The sequence below is a fragment of the Cucurbita moschata genome, unplaced genomic scaffold (genome assembly GCF_002738365.1).
Source record: "Cucurbita moschata cultivar Rifu unplaced genomic scaffold, Cmos_1.0 Cmo_Scf00029, whole genome shotgun sequence".
Lineage (NCBI taxonomy): Eukaryota > Viridiplantae > Streptophyta > Magnoliopsida > Cucurbitales > Cucurbitaceae > Cucurbita > Cucurbita moschata.
Window position 1 is genome coordinate 2404530 of NW_019268545.1, and position 27072 is coordinate 2431601.

At 37.6% G+C, this 27072-nt stretch overlaps 3 protein-coding genes across 3 annotated transcripts; 1 reads left to right on the top strand and 2 right to left on the bottom strand.

Moving 5' to 3' along the window:
* Positions 1-722: 722 nt before the first annotated feature.
* LOC111463901 (poly [ADP-ribose] polymerase 1) lies at positions 723-9186 on the bottom strand. Its single transcript, XM_023107863.1, has 20 exons — positions 8852-9186; positions 7431-7480; positions 7160-7343; positions 6651-6837; positions 6258-6555; positions 5837-6032; positions 5605-5766; positions 5453-5513; positions 5291-5354; positions 4950-5201; positions 4577-4814; positions 4336-4448; positions 4181-4257; positions 3227-3387; positions 2890-3081; positions 2703-2811; positions 2483-2565; positions 2252-2389; positions 1992-2174; positions 723-1096 (listed from the first exon to the last, which is right to left on the bottom strand). Exons 1-20 carry the CDS (start codon positions 8993-8995, stop codon positions 1049-1051), a joined length of 2940 nt encoding a protein of 979 aa, XP_022963631.1. The 5' UTR covers positions 8996-9186; the 3' UTR covers positions 723-1048.
* A 2269-nt stretch (positions 9187-11455) lies between these two features.
* Positions 11456-13831, top strand: LOC111463905 (bet1-like SNARE 1-1). Its single transcript, XM_023107867.1, has 6 exons — positions 11456-11566; positions 11718-11823; positions 12639-12789; positions 13211-13267; positions 13346-13405; positions 13494-13831. The coding sequence occupies exons 2-6, from the start codon at positions 11810-11812 to the stop codon at positions 13581-13583; spliced, it is 372 nt and encodes a 123-aa protein (XP_022963635.1). The 5' UTR covers positions 11456-11566; positions 11718-11809; the 3' UTR covers positions 13584-13831.
* Positions 13832-17952: 4121 nt separating this feature from the next.
* LOC111463904 (transcriptional regulator TAC1-like) lies at positions 17953-18598 on the bottom strand. The gene has a single exon (XM_023107866.1). It carries the CDS (start codon positions 18578-18580, stop codon positions 18038-18040), a length of 543 nt encoding a protein of 180 aa, XP_022963634.1. The 5' UTR covers positions 18581-18598; the 3' UTR covers positions 17953-18037.
* Positions 18599-27072: the final 8474 nt, after the last annotated feature.

Below are 27072 nucleotides of genomic sequence, written 5' to 3' on the forward strand. Positions count from 1 at the left end.
TGCCGCAGAGAAGGGTTCAGTCATCTCTTGGAGAAACAAAGGGCCATGAAGAGCTTAATGGATCCACCGTCACCAAACTGAAGAAAATGACATTAAACACAGCGGCAGCTATGATTTTCAGAGAAAACAAAGCCTTTAAAGCCTTTGTTTTGTTGGTAATCATAATGGGATCCTCTTTTTCCCTTCTACAATTCCCTAGCTTGGAAGCGTATGACATAAGCAAACATTTACCGATGCAGCCATGCACAGTGTCACGGTCATGCTTGTCCAAGACATGTTGTTTATGACCACATGCTCATTACACGCTAAAACCCTTGTCTTGAGAATATGACAGTTCGACAAAATCATGTCTCTATCTGATAGACATGAAATACCTCAAAATGTACTATACGGATGCCACTAGTTATCAAATTCTCCCTGCCCAAAAAGTTATATACTGCTTAAGACGCCGTTGTTACCTTTACGCTTGCATGCTATATAACACCGTTTTCAATCTCTTACTCAACCTCTCTTTCAAACTTCTTTCCAAAACCTCTCTACTCCTATTTTCTAAATCTTCTTATCAAATCGGAAACCGAAGCTTGAGCGTACGTTGTCTGACTGTGAGCAACGCGATCCGAAATTGGCTTTACTCACTCAATGTTGAGAGTGAGTGCCACACTATTGCCAAACACGCAGCAGCTATTGCCAAACACGCAGCAGCTAGCCGCCTTGGACTTCAAAATCACGAACTTTCATCCCATTTAGACAAAGATAAGAATGTCAATCCAAAATCACGTTCTGTCCAGAATCACAAAAGATTTCAATTGAAACACTGTTTTAAGGCAAAAGCAACGTTTACTTTACATAAGTGGAAGCAACGAGAAGATCTCCCTCCTCAATGGGCTACTCAAAATGAGATCATTTCATGGCTTGCACAAAAAAAGGAGTTCAAAATAGCGCAATTCTTTCCCATATTAACAAAACAGAGTAGCAGTTTCTGAGCTTATGACAGAACTGGAGGCTGTACAACTTCCCGCCCGTTCGAAAACGTCGTGTTATCTTCTTCTCACCTCTTGTGATGAAACCTCACCTTTAGTAAGAATTGCAGCTTAACCTGTTTAATGACATCCACAACAACGACATAATTTAGGGAGGGAGTGATTCTGTAATGAGCGAACTTTTGAAAGCCGATTATCGACCTCATGGAATTGCTATCAGTTGTTGATTTTGAGTACATGATTCTTGAAGAACTAGTTTGATATTTTGAGTTCTCGTAACAGCCCAAGCCCAAGCCCAAACCCACCGCTAGCAGATATTGTCCTATTTGAACTTTCCCTTCTAGGCTTCCTCTCAAGGTTTTTAAAACGTGTCTGCTAGGGAGAGGTTTCCACACTCATATAAGGAATGCTTCGTTCCTCTCTCCAACCGATGTGGGATCTCACAATCCACACCCCCTCGGGGCCCAGCACCCTCGCTGGCACACCGCCCAATGTCTGGCTCCAATACCATTTGTAACAGCCCAAGTCCGTTGCTAGCAAATATTGTTCTCTTTGGGTTTTCCCTACTGGGCTTCCCCTCAAGGTTTTTAAAATGCGTCTTCTAGGGAGAGGTTTGCACACCCTTATAAGGAATGCTTCATTCTCCTCTCCAACCGGTGTAGGATCTCACAATCCACCCCCTTTGGAGGCCAGCATCTCGCTGGCATACCGTCCGGTGTTTGGCTCTGATACCATTCGTAATAGCCCAAGCCCACCACTAGCATATATTGTCTTCTTTGGGCTTTCTCTTCTAGGCTCCCCCTCAAAGTTTTTAAAAACGCGTCTGTTAGGGAGAGGTTTCCGCACCCTTACAAGGAATGCTTCGTTTTCCTCTCCAACCAACGTGGTTCTTCTTATGATAATTTTGTTTTCTATTTATAGTTCTTCTCGTTGTTTCTCACATCTCACCTTGTCTTCTTCGACACTACCAGAGTATGCAACATAAAACCAAAGCCTTTTTTAAAAACTTACTTGAGCTGTATCATACACAATGTACTCATTGTACATCAACTCCGACGCTTTCACGTTCGACGCCACTGGTTTCCCGCAAGGAACCACTACATCCTCCTTCCATTTGACGTGTTCCGATGCTGCTGGCACCTTCTTCCCGAGCCCTTTCGTCGAATGTTTTCCTCGAGGTGGCCTTTCCATATACTATAACAAATATATGTATATGTATCAATTCACTTCTTGACCCTATAAACAATATTATCATTACAAAATCAACTCACTTCAGCTTTCTTCAGCTCGTACACCTCCCCCAATGCTACTTCACTCAAAAGCATAAAACCAACAGGATTGTTCTTGTCCGTGTAGCAATACTGTGCACTTTTACTCACCAAATCCGCAAAGTATATCCCCTTTCCGAACTGTATTCAATAACGTATTCCCAAACACGAAAACACGCTTCAATTTCAGTATAATTCATATTCCCCAAACCAATATACGCTAAATTAGTATACCATATAGCCAGTTGCTGGAGCTTCGGGCGGAGCGATTCTCAATCCCTGGCTAAGTATCCCAACAAAATTCGTCAGCCGTGAACCTACACCGTAAAATCATTAACATCAGGTCAACCTAAGCGCCCAACTAGGAAAAACATTATAACTTCGACCCAAAGGTCAAAGGTTTGAATCATTATAATAGTACATCATTTTCTATATTCAAATTCGCTAGCTTTACCGTGCCACAGCAGCATTTTGTTCTCAAGTTTTTGGCGGAATGGGGCAAATTTATCGAACTCCCCTTCTCTCTCGAGTGAAAATACTTCTTCGAGCTCCAGAGCCCAATCCTTCCAAAATGTAAATTCAAAGAATATCAGCAATTATTTGTGCAACGTGAAGTGATAGGACACGAGACGTAAACTAACCGTATGAGTTGGGGCATGAGTGGTGAGAAGATACTTTTCAATTAACTTATAATCCTCACTTTCGTGTGATATTGGAGCAATATCACAGCGCAGCTTCTTATACTTATCATCAAGAGATTCATCGCTGTTGTCATCGAACCCAACTAATCTAGAAGCGATCTCGATATCTTGGAGTGCTTCCAGCATTTTCAACTATGAATGACACAAAGTAGTCCAAAGAGGGGAGAAAAAACATGAGGGCTCATAGATAGTTCAAATTGAAACACGAACGAAACAAAAGTTCCCATCTTTTTAAAGGAATCCGATGCACTTAATTAGGAGATAAGTCATCGATCACCTTAGACTTGAAATCATCCTCATCCCTTATAATGTGCGGGTGAATAGAAGGAATCACGGTGAAAAACCGATTGCTAGCGTCGATAATCAAGCTTTCTCTCATAGAAGGATCGTGCATGCTACTGTTTAACAGGTTTTGGATTTCTGTTAAAGCTTCAAAACCTGATGTAGATGCCAAAGAAAGTAGAAATATAAGGAAAACAAAATTTTGAATCAAACAAAAAAGAAAAAAGATGTTTGTTTGGGTTTAAAAAAACTATTTCCACATTTAACGGCCCAAGCCCACCGCTAGCAGATATTGTCCTCTTTGGGCTTTCCTTTTCGGGCTTACCCTCAAGGTTTTTAAAACGCATCTGTTAGGGAGAAGTTTTCACACCCTTATAAAGGGTGTTTTGTTCTCCTCCCCAACTAATGTGGGATCTCACAATCCACCCCCTTTCAGAGCCCAATGTCCTTGCTAACACTCGTTCCTTTTTCCAATCGATGTGGGACCCTCACTACATCCACTCCCCTTCAAGGCCCAACGTCCTTGCTGGCACACCACCTCGTGTATACCCCCTTTGAGGAACAGTCTCCTCGCTGGCACACAACCTCATGTATACCCCCTTTGAGGAATAGTCTCCTCGCTGGCACACAACCTCCTGTATACCCCCTTCAAGGAACAGTCTCCTCGCTGACACATCACCCGATGTCTGGCTCTGATATCATTTGTAACGACCCAAGCCCACTGCTAGCAGATATTGTCATCTTTGGGCTTTCCCTTTTGAGCTTAACCTCAAGATTTTTAAAACGCGTTTGCTAAGGAACAGTTTCCACACTCTTATAAAGGGTGTTTCGTTCTACTCCCCCCCTCCCCAAACGATGTTGGATCTCACATCCACTTTTATATTTTAAAATTTTCCAAGAAATGTAGTCGGTTTCGTGTATTTGATGAGAGATTCAAGATGTATTTTACCCTTCTGGATGTTTCTTCTGCTTAACTTTCCAAGCGGCATCTCGGCCATATTTATCTCAAACTCCATCATAGCAGCCCTGCAAGGGTTTTACTCAAACAAATGAACAAACAAAAAAAAATCATAAAAGCCAATGAGAAAGGTCATTTGGAAAAACCTGTATGTTTCCACGTTGAACAGCATCTTCATTAATTCTGCTAACTGAGGAGCAAGTTTAGTTGCTGAATAATTCTTCGGTTTTTTCGTTATATCCTTGTTCACTCCATAATCCTACAAGTTCCAAAATCGAGACTCGACTCAAGCATTGAAATTAACATAATGACTAGATGAGCTGTAGAACCCGGAAAGTAAATGGTAGTAAAGAAGATGATGCATAATGATGAAAGGAACAGCAGTACGATATCCAGCGGGAAGAATCGGCCAGGTTGCTTTTCGAAGTTTTGTTTCTGTTCCCAGGCCTCCCATGGATTCCCTGTCTTCTCAAGGAACAAACGTTTGAATTCACGGATTGCATCTGGTTTTGACATCTCTTCAAGTTTGACTCCTCCAATTTTCTCATTTCCCACACGACCCCATTTGCGAAAAACGTAGCAATCTGAACTCTTATCATCTTGAATGATTTGAAGAATGTAGTAGCTTCCAATAACAAACATAAATATGTAAGAGACTGCAATGGCAGATCAACACACCCTTTGTTTCCTACGGACGAAAAAATTATCGAATGGATGCATAAGGGAGACAATTTCGGGTGCCGGGGAGAAATAAGCATACCTATTAATTCCAGTTGACAAATCCGACATATTTAAAGTTGTATTATAGATGCTTTTCTTGTCTTCAAGAATATGACCTGTATCCTGCAAGCCTGAAGATTCGTGCACCGCACTTCGCCCTTTCACCTTTACGGTCACCAAGCTGGTGGACTCGCCAGCGGCTTCAACTTTGTATCTATCATATGGAAGCTTCTTCTGTTTTTTAAAGCAATCTACCAGATACTCTTCCCGAACTATAGGTACCTTCGTTCTCCTGTCCATTGAATCCGATAACGAAAAGAGAGAGCAACGGGAAATCGATTGATTAAGATAAAACTAACAACAACTAGAGGGATGCTTTACCTTGCTTTCTTCATTTCTGCATTATATTCATCCATGTCTCCACTCACAACCAAGCAATTAGTATCTGCACTTAGTTGTTGTCATCAAGGACTAACATAACATATCTGAACGAGTTACATGGTGACGGACCTACGAACGTGATAAAGACAGTAAAGATGATACCTTTCTTAATTTTGGGATGAACAGCTCCACCTTCACCCTCGATTTTTCTTTTCCATTCTCCCTGCAAGATTCAACACAAAGATTTCAACTATTGCGTTCGGCACGATGAAAGTAATTTAAAGCATACAAAATCTTAAAACGAAAGATCTTACCACGGAATCTTTTAATCCACAGAAGGAAACTCTTAGCTCAGCCAAGCTTTCAGCCTTTGATGATTGTGATTGACTATTAGAACCTTGATTGCCATTGGCACTATTGGAAGACGGTGGGGGCAATAGTCGAATCGGTTTTGCAACTTTTTGTGATTTAAACCACTGCAAGAGACCATTAGATGTGAAATAATGATATATGTCACTTTCATATAAGATTAGTTTTTGCAGAAACCTTGCTAAGATATTGGTTGCTGGTCTCTTCGGGGACTTTCCACTTCCCTTTAAGGCGCTCGGGTTCATGTGTAGAGTAGCTACACTTGCTCCATGCAGACTGATACCCGTGACATCGATACATGCCTCCGGAGTAACGTATTGAACCAGAACAGATAGGGCATTTTGCAAGTGCTCCAAACATCATACCATCCGCGCTAACAAGACATATACATCAATTAGGAAATGTGCCAGTATTCAAAGCAACAAAGAACAACGTTTTGGCGTAACAAATAAAACCATGTTCAAGAATTACTATAAGATGCTAGCATAATTGCCATAAAGGAGTAACGCATAGAAGAACGGATACGTCGAATACTAGTCTCTCAATAACAATCAATTATAAGAAATGAAGGGGGCAAGGCTTGAAGGGACGAGACTACCAGCGATCACGTAAATCAAGCTCTGATCCTGTTGAATCTTGATCATTAGATTCAAGCATTTCCCGCATCTCTACAGTCGTCACATTCTTTTTCAAATCATCTTTTAGCTTCCATAGTTCTTTGCTTTGTGCCTCGAGTTTACTCACTAAATCAGATGAATTTTGAGGGTCTGCTGTAACAATAGCATTTTTCATGGACCTGCTCTCAGAAACATCTCCTACAGCCTTAGTAACTTTAGAATCCTGGTCTGTCATAGTGTCTTTTTTACGTTTACCAGCTTTCGAAGTCTGCTTCTCTTCTATGATCCGCACATACGTAAGTAACAAAGAGTTAATAAATGAATGTGATTCAAACATCAAAATGCTATTCAGCAAAACTACATGAAGCCCATACCATTTTTGTCAGCAGATGGAGGCTTTTTAACCAAGGCACTAACAGCAGCCTGATCGGAAGATGGGAGGTTTTGCCAACCTGCCAACTTCGAAACTTGGGTAGACGGAGATTGTTCCATGTAGCAGTTTGCATGGTACCAAGCCAGACCCTTGGCCCCTTTCCCATCTAGGGCCGTGGACAAACGAACCTTCGAATTGTAATACAACTAAATCAATAGTTTTTCTTCAACGAGTTCATGACATTGATGATGCAATTGAGAAAAAAATAATAGAAGCGTGTGCTGCAATGCCCCGCTGTTTTTATTAGTTAAATAACATGCGGAGTTGAGAGATTCAGACCATTGACCTTATGAATCGAGTATATATGCCCGAACCAATTAAAGTATGCTCAAGTTGATATTAACATTTACAATCTTTTGATTTAGATTTGAACTTGAATCCGGCTAAGATGTCTACATATATTCAGATTCACAGAATAAGATGTTAAGGGAATATGCGTAAAAAAGTTACCTCTCCTTTCATAATCTTCTGTTTACAGCGCTTGCAAGAAGCACGAGACGTTTGTGAAACTTCAATACCACACTCTACAGGCGTAACAGCCACTGCAGTTGCGGCTGCACTGTCTTCCACATATTGCCTGATCTTCTGCTGATCTTCCCATCTCAATGAGTCAAGTCCTTCAACATCATCAATTCTATCATATGGCAAATTCGAACCAATGAGCAAATTTTCCAGATGTTATACAAGTATCCATATGGTAAAATATCATTAGCACACATACGATTTGATCTGTTTGGCTTTCTTCAATATGCAGGTACCATGATTCCACATCTGGTTCAGAAAATATGAGCATATCAACATTAAGAATGTTCGATCATAGTTTTATTACAGGTATATACTACGAAATTTAAAGAATGCGTCAAGAATGATGAACGACATCCAGATTGTTGAGATTGTTGGGAGGGAGTCCCACATTGGCTAATTAAGGGAATGATCATGGGTTTATACGTAAGGAATACATCTTCATTGGTACGAGGCCTTTTGGGGAAGCCTAAAGCAAAGCCATGAGAGCTTATGCTCAAAGTGGACAATATCATACCATTGTGGAGAGTCGTGATTCCTAACACAACAACTTAGATAGATTCAAACTAACAATCAAACACTAAAAGAAAGAAGTTAAACGGCATACGTTATTAGGAGAGTTCATTTTCAACCAGCGGAAAATGAACTGAAAAGGCATGATTAGCTAAACAAATTGCAGCCAGAACTGATAATTAAGGAATTTCACAGCGATGCTTCAGCTCTGCACATCGCACAAATAACTCCATTGAAAAAAAAAAAAAAAGAACCCTCCAATCCTTTTCCATTTAAAACAAGCATAATTGAAATGTCTCCATAAACAAAGATTTTAAAAACCGAAAGGTACTGAGTGTCACCGGTCATGCCCGTCCAAGGTGTGTTGCCCGTGGCCACATGCTCATGCCACGCCAAACTCTTTATGTTATTCCATGTTGTTTTGCTTTACTATTATATTTTCAGTTTGTACGACAGTTCGACGAAATTATGTCTAGGTTTGCTAGACCTAAATCGCCTCAAAATGCACTATAAGGGGTGTGACTAGTTGTCAACTCATCCACCTGATTTTGTATGACCATTCGGCGAAATCAGGCCTAGGGCCTGCCAGACCTAAATCGCCTCAACATGTACTATAGAGAATGCAACTAGTTGTCAAATTTTCCCTACCCGAAAAGTTATATACGGTTTAAGTCGTTGTTGCATTTTGCTTGCATGCTATAGAACACCATTTTAAATCTCTCACTCAACCTTGCTTTCAAACTCTCTTTCAAAATCTCTCTACCTGTTTTCTAAACCATTCTTCTCAAATCAGGGCTAGAGGCTTGAGCATACGGACGCAAATACAAATGGACTTAACTCACTTGCTACTAAGAAGTGAGTGCCGGACAGTAGCACAGTCCGCTGCCAAGAAAAGTGCGATGCAAGTGGAAGCAAACAAATGCATATTTTCCAAACGAACAGTCAAAACAAAATGACAAGGAAAATTAGAAAATGGGTCAAAAGAGTGATACGAAACAAAGAACAAGAAGAACAAAAACTAGAACATGAAGCTAACAAGAAGAAACCCAACAAAGAGAATCACTCAAAAAAGCAGGAAAACAGCGAAAGAGAGAAATGGGTGAGTACAGGCATGAAGCCGTCGAATTGGGTAGCCTGAACCATCTTGCCAAAGCGGAGATTCTCCTTCTGAATGGGACTTTTGCAGGTCTTGCAAGAGGATCGAGAAGACTTGGCATATTCCACCTTCCATGGCTTCTGGGGATTCTCCATTTTTTCACCTGAACTCAACACTGGAATAAGAATGCGCCGAAGAACAGTGGCTGCCCACAATCACAAACATATATATAGGTAAGGAATCTCAGGTGCGACCGAATTTGGGAATCTCTGATTAAAAAATTGCCATCGTGGTTCACTCTCCCGATCGAGAGTGACGAAGAGTCGGAAGAGCTTCTTCTCGACGCTTCATTTTGGGCCACGTTGACTTTGGGCTCTCAAACTTCTCCAACAAGGAAAAGTTGCCCTAATATAAAATTCGGCCCAACTACCAAATTACTATATTTTATTTTCTTAATTTATAAAAAATTAAATAAATTAAAACGTTTACTTTTTTTTTTTAACATAGAAATAACAATTTACTCCGCGTACTCTCGAGTTTATATATATATATATATATATGACCGGTTAACCCAACTAACTCGAATTACTCGGGTGGAATAGATTTTTTTTTCTTTTCAGTTTGGTTGGGTTGAATTTTTGAAAAATCGAGAATTCGGTTCAGTTTACGAGTCGATTCTTTTTTTGTTAGGTCTGTTGAATGATGAAGGTCCCACATCGACTAATTTACGGAATGATCATAGGTTTATAAACAAAATTGGTAAGAGGCATTTTGGGGAAGCTTAAAGCAAAGTTATGAAGAGCTTATGCTCAAAGTGAACAATATCATACTATTGTGGAGAGTCGTGTTCGTCTAACATGGTATTAGAGCTAACAACTGGTATCGATCCTAACAACATGGTATCAAAGTCGTGCCTCAATTAAGGGGAGGTGTTGTTCGACCAATTCAGGGAATGATCATGGTTTTATAAACCTAACAAGGTCAACTCAACCAACCCAAAATAGAGTTACGGCCCTACCCCACTTTTGAAAAGATTAAGAATATTTTACAAACATTTGTAAAATAAAGGGTTGGGTTTATGATTATGAACTTAACTGAATAGGTAGCGATTCGATCTCGTCCCGACCTTAATTCAATTAAAAATAATAAAAAATAAAAAAATAGAATGTGGATAGTTTGTGAAGTGAGTGGAGGTCCAACCAACCCCATCCACCAATAAATATTTGGACTCTAGGATCTTATCCATTTCCATCAACTAAATTGGAAGCTTGTATCAATTATACCTAATTTCAATTCTCACTCTTACTTGCTTTTAATTTAAGATTTTGTTCGCTCGTCGTCCTAAAAAGATGGTGCAACACTCGAGTAAAATAAGAGTATATGAACGAATCGAAATCACAGAATGCATATGAGTGAGGACATAACATGCCAGAAGGACTTACGTTGGTTGAGTAACATGACCATGTTGCACGGGAATGTCGAGGTCCTTATCTGAATTATGGGCATGGGTTGTTACGGATGTTGTCTATTCAAACATGGGTTAGTAGATAAACACAAATTATCATTCCAAAGGTTGATGGTTTGATCCTCCACTCTCATAATAAATAATGTTAAATAACTAGTTTAATTGCGTGCTCAACCTAGTTAAGGCGAGGAAATGACGATACTCGTTTGTCTAGTGAATCTTAGGTTGAGACCCAGAGAAGGGTGAGATAAGTCCCACTAGGTAGTTGTTTATGTTGTGAGTCACGGTGACTGAGAGAAGGTTTGTCTTGTGTGTTGTGGACCGAGTCCAAAAGAATGGTGAGGTGGGCTAGATCCGAGAAAAGGGTGAGATAAGTTCAACTGGGTAGTTGTTTATGTTGCGAGTCACGGTGACTGAGAGAAGGTTTTTCTTGTACGTCGTGGACAGAGTCCAAAAGAATGGTGAGGTGGGCTAGATCCGAGAAAAGGGTGAGATAAGTCCAACTGGGTAGTTGTTTATGTTGTGAGTCACGGTGACTGAGAGAAGGTTTTTCTTGTACATCGTGGACAGAGTCCAAAAGAATGGTGAGGTGGGCTAGATCCGAGAAAAGGGTGAGATAAGTCCAACTGGGTAGTTGTTTATGTTGCGAGTCACGGTGACTGAGAGAAGGTTTTTCTTGTGCGTCGTGTACAGAGTCCAAAAGAATGGTGAGGTGGGCTAGATCCGAGAAAAGGGTGAGATAAGTCCAATTGGGTAGTTGTTTATGTTGTGAGTCTCGGTGACCGAGAGAATGTTGTCGTGTAAGTCTTGGGCCAAGTCCAAAAGAAGGTAGGTCCAAGGTGGGAGAAAACCCACAACCACTACTCAGTTGTTTATGTTGTGAACCACGATGATCGAGAAAAGGTTTACCTAATGAGTCCTAGGCCGAGTCTAAGAGAGACGTGAAGAAGATCCAATGTGAGAGATAGTCCGCAACCAGTTGTCTATGTTACTATATCTGTTGGCGATATAATTTATAGATATTGCATAGTTTTCGTATTCATTCTAAAAACACGACTATTTTTCATAAATTTTATATTTTGTGGGGTTAGTGGAGAATTTAAAAAATTTAAGACTTTAGAAACTAAATTTATTAGGTTGAAAGTTTGATATTCATTACCATTAATGTGTTCAATATATATCTCTTACTCCCCGTCAAGATTCGCCGATCGTCTCCATTTGTCACCGTTTCCAGGCTTCAGCTATCCGATAATTGGTTCTGGTATGTATCTCTTCACCTCCTTCCTCCTGAATCTCTGTAAATTCCCTTTTCAATATTGATCTTCGAGGTCGGATTATCGATGCATCTGTTTTTCTTAATTTCACTTGCCTCCGATCAACATCTACTCTAATAAAGTTCGAATCCTCAACAGGAAAGTGCGTAGGCAACAGATCGAGAAATCTTTGATTCGAATTCAAGAACGCGCAGGGTTGGGCGTGGATTCTGTTTCGTTCCGGGAGAGTCATGAACGCGAGAAGGTTTTTCTTGAATCTTTCGATACTCATCTTTTAAGTTTCTTTCCTGTTAAACAATCTGCGAGAGTCGCCAATGTTTTTCATCTACTGGATTTACATTTACGATTCAGGATCCTGTTGCTCTTTTATAGGCTACTGGATCTTTATAGGTCGATGACTTGATGAATTTGAATCTGTATTTGGTAGGAGGGCTTCATTTCTATTGTATGTATTAGGGTTTTTCATTCAGTAGTTTTAAGTGTTGGGACTGCAATCTGCGAAATGTACTTGCTTATTTCTTGATGCACCACAAAGATGCAACATCTGAAGAGTACTTTTCTAGCTCATTTTCTTGCCCATACTTCCCATATTAACAACATTCATAAGCTCCAGTTTTTTTTTTCTTCTTTTTTTTCAAGCATTTCTTGATTCTGTTTGCCGACACTTTATACTGATATAGTCTTGAAGTTCATGATATCTGTTCTTTAGACATGTAATATTGAACTCCTTATATTATGCTATGACTTTCTATGCCTGTACTTGAATTATTCGAACTGTTTAGTGATTTGGCATTAACACCATGTAACTTTTTGGTGATGATTTTGGTATGCATATTGACATTTACTGATTTTCATTCTTTAGTTCTCAATTTTTATGTTAAACTTCTATTCAAAATACAAATTTCTTTTTCTCATGCCCTTATATGCACCCTTGAAAGTTGAATGGAAGTTCTGAAAGTCCCCTTTTTTAACCATAAACGGAAGAGTGTGTGCTTAATCTTGGGTTGATCTTCCGAAGTGCTCGTCGTTCTACTTGTAATATGATCTCTTGGAGTGCAGGGAATTGCGCAACAATAGGGTTGCTCTCTTCGATGGCATTGAGGAGGGTGGTGTTAGGGCCTCATCTTCATACTCCTCCCATGAAATTGAGGAGCATGATAATGAAGCAGCATTAGGAGGCTTGCAAGATAGAGTCCTCCTGTTGAAGAGGGTATTACTTTCTTACCCAGTTTCATTCACTAATCTTAGATGTTTGAGTGTCAGGCAGGAACTGAGAAAAAATTATGCTCCTATAATATGCTGCAATTATTATCAAGAACTAATTTTGCACCTACAATGTGCTTCAATTATTGTCAAGAATGAATTCTGCACTTATGATATGCTGCAATTATTGTCGAAAACGAAATTTGCATATATAATATGTTGCATTTATTGTCGATAACAAAATTTGCACCTATAATATGCTGCAATTATTGTCGAAAACTTAGATGACGAAAGTACTGTCTAATGTGTGATGATATATTGTCGAAAAACACACGAGGGATATATAAACTCTGATGGTCGAGAGCTGTATTTATGCTTATATATATTTACCCGAATCACATACAAATCGGACGATGTTATTGTAACAGTTGACAGGTGACATAAATGAGGAGGTGGAGAGTCATAACCGCATGCTGGATAGGATGGTACGTCAACTCCAACTGTCTTACTTAGTTCTTGCTGTTATTATTCACCGTGACTAATTCTTGCACGTTTTGGTTTAGGGCAATGATATGGATTCATCAAGAGGAGTGTTGTCGGGCACTATGGATCGATTCAAGACGGTAGGGTCATCTTCTCAAGAACAATTCATTCGCACTCTTTTGACAATTCCTTTTTCAGCGTTTTCAACATCAATTTTGATCTGTTTAGGTATTTGATCCCAAGTCAAGACCGAAGATGTTCTCACTAGTCGCACTTTTTGTGGCAATTTTCTTCATCGTGTACTATCTCACAAGGTAATCCTCCTGTCTGGATATTGAAAATACTCGAGGTTTACCCGGAAGACAATGATCGCTATTGCTGCTTAGTCTACCAGTATTATTACCTGTAAGTTTGGCATAGATGTTCTGTTGTTGATGCCTGTGTGAATATGTTTCCTTGTACCAAACAAAAGTTGAATGAGTTTATCATGTGCTGCTCTTTAGTGAGCCGACGTTGATGGGGAGATATATAATCAGCAAACCAGTTTGTTAGTTGGGAGTTTTATATCCTCCTTGCCTTATTTAGATTATCTGAAGCTATCACCATGAAGTTCTTAAGCTTGCTGCTGGGATGTAATTTCTGAAGAAGATAGAGTAATGAAAATGGTAGGAAAAATTACAAAATACTCGAATTTTGTCCATCTTTTTGAAAAAGTGTATTAATGAAGTAGAAGTCGATTCGAATGCTGAACTAAAGTTGGGATGTGAAATGGTCTAGTGCTGACTTGAAATGAAAATTGGATCTCAAGCGGAATTCATATTTCAGTAGAACCCGGGAGAGTTTTGACTATTCCAAATTCACTGTTCTGGGGTGTTGGTCGAGATAAAGAAAGGGAAAGGGGCGAAAGAAACGCTTTACCTTGTTTACAGTTAAATCCAGAAAGAAAAGAAAGAGACCCATCCACTCGAGAAGGAAAGGACAGGAGCAAAGAAAGATGTATACTCTATTTAAAGGATTGGAAAGGAAAATGAACCATACTCTATATGAATAACTATTTAAAGGATTGGAAAGGAAAATGAACCATCTTGGAATCAACTTGAATTTGTGACTCCAAGCTTGAATTTGTGACAGGGTACTTAGCTAAGAGGTTGATAAAATGAACAAGTTGAAAACAGAACAAAATAATTAAAGGATTGGAAATTGAAGAGGAAAATGCACCAGCTGGAAATTGAAGACCGAGTCCGTACCGTGGCATGGTACTATTCTACCACTAGACCACTAGTGCTAAGAGGTTGATAAAATAAATAAACTGAAAACAGAACAAAGTAATTAAAGGATTGGATAGGAATTGAACCCATTGACAGAATACTATTCTACCACTAGACCACCGGTGCTACAAGAGTGGTAAAATAAATAAGATAAAAACAGAAACAACTAATTAAAAGATTGAGAAGGAAAATGCACTAGCCGAGAATTGAACCCGAGTCTATACCATGACAAAGTACTATTCTACCACTAGACCATTAGTGCTACAAAGTTAATAAAATAAATAAGTTAAAAACAGAAATAACTAATTAAAGTTGTGATTGAAAAGAAAAATGCACAAGCCGAGAATTGAACCCAGGTCTATACTGTGGCAGGATACTATTCTACCACTAGACTAGTGGTGGTACGCGGTTGGTAAAATAAATAAGCCAAATACAGAAACACCTAATTAAAGGATTGAAAAGGAAAATGCACCGGTCGGGAATTGAACCCGGGTCTGTACCGTGGTAGGGTACTATTCTACCTAAAATGCAGAAACAACTAATTAAAGGATTGAAAAGGAAAATGCATCAGCCGAGAATTGAACTCAAGTCTGTCTAAAATAACAGAAACAACTAATTAAAGGATTGAAAAGGAAAATACAAGCCAAGAATTGAACCCAAGTCTATACCATGGTAAGGTACTATTTTACCACTAGACCACTAGTGCTACAAGGTTAGTAAAATAAATAAGCCAAATATAGAAACAGCTAATTAAAGGATTGAAGAGGAAAATGCACCAGCCGGGAATCGAACTTGAGTCTGTACCGTGGCAAGGTACTATTTTACCACTAGACCACTGGTGGTACGAGGCTGGTAAAATAAATAAGCCAAATACAGAAACAACTAATTGAAGGATTGAGAAGGAAAATGCATTAGCCGAAAATCAACTATTCTACCACTAGACCACTACCACAAGTGCTATGAGACTAATAAGATAAATAAGCTAAATACAGAAACAACTAATTAAAGGATTGAAAAGGAAAATGCATCAACCAGGAATTAAACCCGAGCCTGTACCGTGGCAATGTACTATTTTACCACTAGACCACTAGTGCTACAAGGTTAGTAAAATAAATAAGCCAAAAATACAGAAACAACTCATTAAAGGATTGAAAAGGAAAATGCACCAATCGAGAATTGAACCCGAGTCTGTATAGTGGCAAGGTACTATTCTACCACTAGACCACTGGTGCTATAAGGTTAATAAAATAAATAAGTTGAAAACAGAAATAACTAATTAAAGTATTGAAAAGAAAAATGCACTGGCCGGGAATCAAATCTGGGTCTGTACCGTGGCAGGGTACTATTCTACCACTAGACCATTGGTGCTACGAGACTTGTAAAATAAATAAGTCAAATACATAAACAAATAATTAAAGGATTGAGAAGGAAAATGCACCAGCCGGAAATCGAAATATTGAAAAGAAAAATGCACTAGTCGGGAATCAAACCCAAAAGGTACCATTCTACCACTAAACCACTCGTGCTACAAGACTAGTAAAATAAATAATCCTAATACGGAAACAACTAATTAAAGGAATGGAAAGGAAATTTGGGTCTATACCATGGCAGGGTACTATTCTACCACTAGAGCGCTGGTGCTACAAGGCTAAAATAAATAATCCAAATACAGAAACAACTAATTAAAGGATTGAACAACCGAGAATCAAACCCAGGTCTGTATCGCGACAAAGTACTATTCTACCACTAGTACTACGAGATTAGTAAAAACATAAGTCAAATACAGAAACAACTAATTAAAGGATTGAAAAGGAAAATACATCAACTGGAAATCAAACCCGGGTCTATATCATGACAGGGTATTATTCTACCACTAAACAACTGGTGCCACAAAGAATAAAATAAATAAGTTAAAAATAGAAACAACTAATTAAAGAATTAGAAAGGAAAATGCACCAGCTGGGAATCGGACTCTAGTCTGTATAATGACGGGTACTATTTTATCACTAGACCATCGGTGCTTCGCAATTAATAAAGTAAATAAGTTAAAAACAGAAATGAGTAATTAAAAGATTGAAACGTAAAATGCAACAGCCGGGAATCGAACCAGGGTCTTCCGCCCGCTTTTTTTTAGCCCAAATATAATTGGGCCTGCCTGCAAACTTCAGCTTGTTTTTTAGCTTACATTAAATTGGGCCGGAGTCCAAATTAGGCCCGCTTTTAAAGCCCAAATTTAATTGCGCCGGGCCTGTAAACTTCGGCCCGCTTTATTTAGCCCAAATTTGATTGGACAGGCCTGCAAACTTAGGCCCGCTTTTTTAGCCCATATTCAATTGGGCAGGCCTGAAAACTTCAATCCGCTTTTTTAGCCCAAATTAAATTGGGCCTCCTGCAAACTTCAGCTCGCTTTTCAGCCTACATTAAATTGGGTCGGCATGCAAATTAGGCCCGCTTTTAAAGCCCAAATTCAAATTGGGCCGGCCTGCAAACTTAGGCCCACTTTGGAGCCCAAATTCAATTGGGCCGGCCTGCAACCTAAGGCCTACTTTTGTAGGCCATATTCAATTGGGCCAGCCTGCAAACTTCGGCCCGCTTTTTAGCTCAAATTCAATTGTGCTGGCCTGGAAACTTCGGCCCGATTTAGCAAAAGTTAAAAAGACCGAAACCCTACTGGTTGGAACGTCTCTTTTTATCTCGTTAATCTTAATGTAATTTTAAATTAAATGGAAAAAAAGATGTTAAGAATGAGATAGAAAATAGAATTGGGAAGGTTTGTATTATCATTGATATTGATATTCTTTAAATAGGATACAAGCCGTACAAATGAGGAAAATATAAAATAATTAAATACTAGAATAAAATAAAATATACTATAAATCTAACCATAAATGGAAGAATATTAAGATATAATATCTAAGATATATTCCATAAATAATATATCTCAACAAAAAATAATAATGGAGGATTGAAAATGGTAAGGTTTCTCCATGAATCTCCAAGAACATTGGCACGCCCACAACGTGTAATAATCATCGTACAAAATGTTGTCTAAATTAATTACTTCAATTTCACAAAATCTATACAAATTTGTTCATGATAATCATGTCATGTAGAAGCCTTGAGATGCAAAACAACTTTGCTCCCATCTACTTTTTATTCGAAAGTATTCAAGCTCAAGTTTTTAATTTCATACAAAATTTAAAAATAAAAAATAAAAATCAAATTTACGATCCTACAAAACACACAGAATGTGTTGGTGACAACAACAATGACAATAACTGATCATGTGTTAGCGACATCTCAATTTTCGTACTGAATTTTCCTCATTTAAAAATTTTAATAGAGATATGCACCAAAATCAAATAATGTTCTCTTCAGAAGGAAAATAATTCACACAATGAAGAAATAGATGTAAAGATTTATATAGATATATGTAACTTCACACACAAATGATATATGGATCGTAATGGAAAAACATTGAATTATATAATATTACTTCTACTACTACCGATCATGGCCGAGTCGAAGCTCCAAATCAAGTTCTTCGTGATTATCATCATTGTTCTCACCACTATTGTCATCTGATCTCTTCTCTCGACGATCGGTCGAAGCAAGGGCAGGCGACGATCGCGAGGCTAGGCTCATGTTGAAAGCATTCAAATATTGAGGATTGTTGGTGTCGTTCGAGAGTTGATGATCATGGGGTGGCGTAGTAGAAGAACCCAAATACCAAGAGGAAGAAGGGGGGAAATAGGTTTGAAAAGGTTGGTGCGAAGGATGGTTATTGAAGAGTTCGGGCTTAGAGGGAGAAGTAGTTTTGGCTTTGACACGATCTTTACGGTGGATATTCATGTGTCCGCCAAGGGCTTGAGCTGTCGTGAATCCTCGTTTGCAAAATACGCACTCGTAGGAGCGCCCACTACTTATTTGGATGCTGGTCTGGTCGATCTCTTCGGTCGTTGTTTTTGAACTCTGATCTTCATTGGTGGCGGTGGCGGCGGTGACGGTGGCGGTAACGGAGGCGGTGGGAATAGGGTTAGGGTTCATAGGGGATGATTTTGCTTACCCCCCAACTTTGGTATTGTCTATACTAAGATCTATAAGAAGAACAAATAAGAAAAAGTCTTGCAAGAATTTTTATTTTATTGTTTTTTTGGTTGTGATGAGACAGCCATTACTTCGCCGGCTCTTGATGTATTCATCTTTTGGAGACAATATTATGTTTTTTTAATCTATTTTTTCTTCTCTAGGTTGTCTTCAAGTAGCTTAGATCTCTTCGTCTTTACCCTTTTCTAATAATATACATGTTTTTTTTTCTCTTTTTATTTATTTATTAAGATTGGTAAATAATAATACTAAAAATATTGCCTCATTTATTTACCATTTTGTTTTAAATTTAACCGAGGACGAGAGCTACGGTTATTCAAGAACTGCCTTTGATATAATACATTGATTCAAACGAGGAACTCGTTGTAATGGAAACAATAAGTCTAGTCAAGCTCATAATAGTGTCTCATATGCTAGAGATGCTATTACCTTGGACGACACGATAGTGACTGTCCATACAATTGGGCCAAAACTGCAATGGCTCAACAATGCAAGCCATATATCTAGAGGCTCTTAGAGGTATGACCCTAGTATCTTTGATGGTGTAACGTCAACAATGCAAGCCATATATCTAGAGGCTCTTAGCGGTATGACCCTAGTATCTTTGATGGTGTAACGACCCAGATCCACCGCTAGTAGATATTATCCTCTGTGGGCTGATTCAAACGAGGAACTCGTTGTAATGGAAACAATAAGTCTAGTCAAGCTCATAATAGTGTCTCATATGTTAGAGATGCTATCACCTTGGACGACACGATAGTGGCTGACCATACAATTGGGCCAAAACTGCAATGTCTCAACAATGCAAGCCATATATCTAGAGGCTCTTAACGGTATGACCCTAGTATCTTTGATAGTGTAACGACCCAGATCCACCGCTAGTAGATATTGTCCTCTTTGGACTTTCCCTTGGGGGCTTCCCCTCAAGGCTTTAAAATGCATCTGCTAGGAGAAGGTTTCCACACCTTTATAAAGGGTGATTTGCTCTCTTCCCCACCCAATGTGATATCACAATCCACCTCCCTTCGAGGCCTTGTGTTCTTACTGGCACTCCGCCTCGTGTCTACCCCCTTCGAGAAACAGCGAGAAGGCTAACACATCGTCTAGTGACTGGCTCTGATACCATTTGTAAAAATCCAGATTCACCGCTAGCAGATATTTTCCTCTTTGGGCTTTCCCTTTCGGGCTTCCCCTCAAAGCTTTAAAACGCGTCTGCTAGGAGAAGGTTTCCACACCCTTATAAAGAGTAATTTGTCCTCCTCTCCAGCCAATGTGGGATATCACAGATGGGTTCTCTAGCATCCCGTTAAAGGTAGAATTGGGCTGTCATCATTAAAGATCATTTATGTTTTAGAGGTATGGTGATGGTTCAATCACTTGGTTGTAGTTCAAAGATGCTTTAAGAGAGTAGTATTACCCAACTATCACTCGATACAAAAAATAGTTAGGATTCATGAACATCCAAGAGAGACAAACAAAGTGGATTTTAAGAGGGAGATCCCGAAACTCCTATAATTTGCCTGAAAACATATAGACAGAGAGGCCAATAAAGTCGAGAGGATCATCACAAACCTTGGGTGAGATAACTTAGACTCGGTAAAAATTCAAATGAAGGAAATTCTGATTCGATTGTCATCTTCGTGAACGCCGATTTATAGTTCAATCTTCAAACATGTTCTTCAACATTTAGTCTTGTTCATTATCTTTCGTTATCATCGCTAATATGGCTTAAGCTAGACAAATATGAGACTATATAAATAAAATCAATAGCATAAAGTATAATGTATTTTAAAAATAATTCTTACACATAAGCATGTGCAATGGTTTCTCTATCAAGAAAGCGACCATTGATTCAAAAATTGCACAAAAATAACGAAACTTTCTATTTCTACGATTCTGTTTTGATTCCAAATTCCAATTTTATGGAAACCTTAAATGTTGAGTTATATAGTAAATATTATAGTGTTTATATGACCCGATAACGTGACTAATAAAAATTATAAAGGTTGGTTCGAACCCTACTTTTAAAATAAGATTACGAACCCTACTTTTAAAATTGTTAGTGATGCATTGTGGTTTGGGTATATTTTATATTTGAGTTTTACGAGATTTTAGTTATTAACGTAACATGTAGTGTGAATAAGCAAGAATTTTTTTAAATAATAAAAAATGAACCCTTGGACGAACCAACCCAATCCAACTAAAAAAATAGAGGGTTGAGTTGCGTTCGGGTTGTGAACCCTTCAGATTATTCATGTCACCAACCCAACCGATTCTAAATTTTTGATTGCTCATAAATAATTTTCAACCCAACCGGGGTAACCCATGTAAATATTTTTTCATGACTCATCCGGTCGGTTTTTATAATTTTACATGGTATCTTGTAGTTGTCAATTAAAAAAAAAAAAAAAAGTACCTTTCATAAAATACAATAAGAAATACACGTTATCATCTTATAATTGTTGACCTAGAGTTTTGAAATATTATTCGACAAATCGTTACAATGTGGTTGACAATATTTTATCGGTGGGATTATCGGTAGAATTTTTTTTTTTTTTTTTTAATTTAAATTCAAATAATAAATGAATAATTTGTAAGTTCTATCATATTTTCCTCAACTTCTATTATCTTATTATAGTTTTTTTTAAGGAAAATTGAATTTACTTTATTATATATTATATAAATTTGATTTGTCATTTTCCCATTAAGCTTTTAAAACTATGGAAACTTGAATCCATTTTATTATAAAGGCAAGTTGTTTGACAAAATGATCCACCGGCTACAATGGCTTGAATGCTTGGCTCCATTTAGGCACATGGTAATCAAATGAGAGTTTCTATAAAACTAGCAAGTATTGTCGTAAGCTTTACCGTTTTAAAATGTCTCTTTTAAGGAGAAGTTTTCACGCTTTTATACGAAATGTTTCGTTCCTATTTTGGGGGCACACTGCCCGGTGTCTAGTTTTGATACGATTTGTAGCAGCCCAAGTCGATCGCTAGTAAATATTATCAGTTTTGCCCCGTTACATATCGCCGTCAGCTTTATGATTTTAAAACACGTCTATTAGGGAGAAGTTTACACCCTATTCTAAGAAATGTTTTGTTTCTCCCTCCAACACATGTGATATCTAAGATTATAGTTTCTAATTAATCCTTAAATTGCAAGTTAATGCCTCACTTCGGCTTTTATTTATGTTTATTTAGTCCACAAACTTTCAAAAATATTTAATAAGTCCTTGAACTTTTAATTTTGCCTCAAATTGTTTTTTAAACTTTTTGAATATTTCTAATAAGTCTTTAAATATTTAAATAAATCGTTTGACTACTCATGTATCGACTCATGGTTTACGTGTTTAAACTCTGATCGTTATTCCATTGAGACATTATTGGTTGAGAAAAAATGATTTTAGATCTATCCAACATAAAACCCAAAGTTCATTGAGAGTTTCTAATTTACAACCTTTATTTTACGCTCTTCTACTTAATCTCGAGGTAAATTACAAGTTTACTCCCTTAACTTTTTCCATATATGTTTATTTGATCCACCAACTTTCAAAAATATATAAAAAGTCTTTGAACTTTAAACTTTATATCAAATATACTTTTGAACCGTTAGGATGTGTTTAATAAGTTTTTAAGCTTTTAAATTTATGTGAGATCCACGTTTGTTAACTAGGAACAAAATATTTCTTATAAGGGTGAGAAAACCTCTCCTAAATAGACGTTTTTTAAAATCGTGAGCTTGATAGTGATACGTAACGGGCTAAAACAGAAATATCCGTTAGCGGTGAGATTGAATTGTTACAAGTAGTATCAGAGTCAGACTTCGAGTAGTATGCCAGCAAGATCCCATATTGGTTGTAGAGGAGAACAAAACCTTCCTTTATATCTACTGGCCTCTTACTAAGAGGGTGGATCGTGAGATCCCATATTGGTTGCAAGAGAAGAAGGAAACATTTGTTTTTATATCTGCTAGGTGTCTGAGGGTGGATTGTGAGATATGTGAGATTATTGACGTGGGAAAGGAAGCATTTTTTAAAATTCACTAATCTATTAAACACAAAATGGAAAGTTTACCGTTTCATTATTTCATTAGATACAACATTCAAATGTATATTTAACGGGTCAATTAATTTTTTTAAAATATCTTACATGTCAAGAACTATTAATTATAAAATTAAAAGTTCAAAGACCAGATAAACACAAATCTAAAAGTTACGGGATCCAAATTTTCTTTTGTAGTACATTAATATTCGAAAACAAAACTCAAGAAAATGTTAGTTGAATGCAATCAAAATCAAAACCAAACCATATCCCCTCAATTCTATACTTGAAAGAATCTTTCCTCAACATCCATGATCTATTCACTTCACCTTTGCTTCTCCACATTTAGCCTTCTTAGGCATTGACGTCAAATCAATCTTAATGCATGCCCATGCATCAAAAGTAGAATTATCAAACACCCGAACAAAAAAAAAAAAGATCCGTTCATACTTATTGACTAAAAGTGGAGAACGATTATGAGTATATAAATAGGAAATACATATCAATAGATGATATTAGTTACAACTCAAAATTTTATGTGGGGAGACTTGAAATATTGCAAACGGATTAGTGAGTCAATTTTGTTTATAAATTATAAAAACTAAGCCGTTAGATAACAAAAATTGATATAAATTTTGATGAGATTTGTCACCGTAGGGACAAAAATTATAACAAAATTGAAAGTATTTGGATTTAACGATTTTGTTTTCATACTCTTAAATGTTAATAATAATTTAGCTCTTGAACGGTAAAGTTACCGTAATATTTATGGATCTATCAAAATTATTATTAGAATGAAAGTTCATTATTAATAGAATTTGAGACGTAAAACAAGTGTGACAATATAAAATGAGAACAATGCTACCAAATATTATCCTCTTTGAACTATTATGTATTATCGTCAGTCTCACGTTTTAAAAATGCATCTAGCTGACAGTGATATAAAATAACGGGTTAAGGTGGTCAATATCTGCTCGTGGTGGACTTGAATAGTTACATCAACACATTGGGCGGTGTGCCAACAAGGACGCTGGGTGGATTGTGAAATCCATATTAGTTGGAGGGGAGAACAAAACATGCAGACTCGTTTGAAAATCGTGACGCTGACGACAATATGTAATGGACTAAGACGGACAATCATACTTGTTTCAGGTTCTAATTCTGGTTCGACATTCAAATGAATTTCTACTTCACGATAGTCTTACGAATAAGAGTGAGTCGAGTTGTTTTTTGTTTAGGCAAAGAAAAAAGAGATGGAACTTAGGGAGAGGAAAGTGATGTGCGCCGACTAGGGAGGGGTAACTTTATCCCATGCCCTTATCTTTCACCAAAACAGTCGCATATTGCAGAAACCAGAACCCCAAAAGGATGATCAGTTTCTTATTTGAAAGGCCTTTGTTTTCTTGTGGCCTCATTTTCCAAAGCTAAGAACCCAACATTTTATGGCATTTTTTGGGTGAAATTAGATAGAGAGAGAGAGAGAGAGAGAGAGAGAGAGGAGAAGTGTAGTGTAGTGTGTTCTTTCTTTCTTTGGTTTTGAACTCAACAAATAATGTGTTTCCATGTTAGGAAAAGCCATCATACTCTGCCTGACACCAAACATTTTGTGGGGAACATGCAATGCAATGCCATCACAAAAACCTTATAATTTTCACTCACCAAACTTTTAAATGAGAGCGATCTTGAAGATATAATATAACAGGTAATAAAACCTTTACAAAATTGAAATTTACTACGTATATCTACAAGGAACACATTCTTTCTCGGTGGTTCAGTCATAGGATCTCCAGGTTTAAGCGTGTTTTCGTTGGAGCAATTCTATGTTGGACGACTTCTTGAGAATTTTCCTGAGTGAGGATAAAGTATGCTGAAAGGACTCGTGTTTGTTTGTAGAGATAGACTTCACTCTTAGAAGCGAAAGAGTAAGTAATATGGTCATATCGTAAGGGATGGAGAACAATGTCGGGGTTATCAAGTGCTAAACCCAGATTCAAATTGTAAGATCCCACGTCGATTAGAGAGGAGAACGAAACATTCCTTATAAGGGTATGGAAATCACTCATTAACAGACGCGTTTTAAAACCGTGAGACCGACGATGATACGTAACGGGCCAAAACAGACAATATCTACTAGCGGTGGGCTTGGGCCGTTACAAATGGTATCAAAGACAGACACTGAGCCGTGTGCTAGCGAGGACACTGGCCCCCAATGGGGTGGATTGTGAGATCCCACATCTATTGGAGGGGAGAACAAAGCATTTTTTATAAAGGTGTGGAAACCTTTCCCTACCTGACACGTTTTGACGACAATACGTAATTATTCCAAGCAGACAATATCTGCTATTTATTGTTGAGGACAAAGTATCTTGAAATGACTCGTATTCGTTTGTGGGGATAGTCTTCACTCTTAGAAGCGAGAGAGTAAGTAATGTGATTATATCGCAGGAGATGGAGAGGAATATCGGGGCAATCAGGTGTTAAATCCAAATTCTGAATCTTGACCCAAATACTCGACATGAACTTTTAAAGCTTACGAATCTATCGACACAATCATAAGAGTTCAAGAACCGAACTTATAATTTTCCGGAGTGTTTTTCTTGTAGCTACCTCTCTCACACCATTGATTTTTTTTCAATTTATGTACTATATGAGATCTTAAACTTGACCACATCGATATGATTATATATTTTTCTTGGGACTATTTGATGATCATAACTTCTTCCAAACTAAAAGTCTGAGATTTTGAAAAGAAAAACATACAAAGTTAAAAGGTTTTTATTTCTTTTTCTTCTTGTTTTCCAAAACTAAACTAATGGCTGACTCAATTTGTCCTTCAACCAGGGATGATAATTGTCCCCCACAGGCTACTAATGAGGCAACATCAAGCCCCATTTTAAATGGAAGGGGATGGGAAATTGTGTTTCTTTTTCTTCCTTTTGGTTTCATTTTCACCACTTATGATCATGTGAATGCATTAATTTTCTTTTGTCTCACCTCTACCTCAAATGCTTCATAATCCATACTTTTACTAAACTCATTTCATTGTGATCAGATAAATTTTGTAGTTTCAAGTGATCTCGATCTTGAATATCTTGAAATCTACGTTTTTGAAGCTTTGTGGGTGAAACCAAAAGCAGAATTATAAGAGCTTATAGTTCGACTACTATACTCGGTCGATACATGTAACTGCCCAAACCCACTGCTAACAGATATTGTTCTCCTTAGGTTTTCTCTTTAAGGGCTTCCTCTCAAGGTGTCTACTACGGATAAGTTTCCACACCCTTATAAGAAATGTTTCGTTCCCCCTCTAACCAATGTGAGATATCACAATCCATCCTTCTTGGGAGCCCAACGTCCTTGCTGGCACACCGCCTGGTGTCTGATTGTGATACCATTTGTGCTACACCTCCACATTTAGACGCGTGACACTGGTCAGAGTAGGGCTAGACCCTCTCCATAGTAGACATGTTTTAAATTGTGAGACTGTCGGTGATACATAACGAGCCAAAGCAGATAATATGTGCTAACGGTGAGTTCTAACTGTTACAATACATATTACAATACATATTACAACTTGTTAATTCATACGCCCGAGAACCACCGGATGGAGTTTCAAAGTGTCTTATGAAAAGATTAAAGCATAGAAAGCCTTTCTCTTTAACCCACAAAAATGGGAAGAAAAACTGAAGTTGAGAGAGACACAGAAAATTATGCACTTCTCACTCTCATTGATATTACTTTTGTCCATGAAAAGAAAATACTTTGAGTTGCATTTGCTAGAGAACAATCAAAAAAGATACTCTCTTTAAACTCAAATGTGTACTCTTCTCTAGCTTTCTCTCTTATACTTGAGTTGAGTTCTTGATCTGATAGTTATTTGGCTTTTGAAAATTAAACTGATTTTCAAAATTTAAGCGAAGTTTTGAAAACTAAAACAAAAAATCAAATTTAAACAATCTTATTATTTGTTTTAGGAATATGGATATGAATTCAGACGTTTATCAAGAAATAAACGAATCATTGCAATGGATTCTTTGAAACTCGAGCAAGAACAGTTATGAAACACGACAGAGACTTTCGAATATCTTAAAAGAATGAATCATGACTGATCATTACATTACGAAAAAAAAGTAGAGAAAAATGAAAAAAAATTGAAGCTGTCTCATGCAAATTCATGTTAAATGATATGATAAGAAGATGAAAAAAGAAACCCTTTGTTTATTTTATGAGAAACAAGGAGAGGAAATGAAAGTGAAAACACTTCACAATATTTTCCATTTTAGAGTCAAAATAAAACACAGGTGACAGCTGAATAACAGTGGAAGTTCCCATAAAATAAAATCAAACACTCATAAACAAAAGAAAAGGGTTTATAGATAGAAACACAAA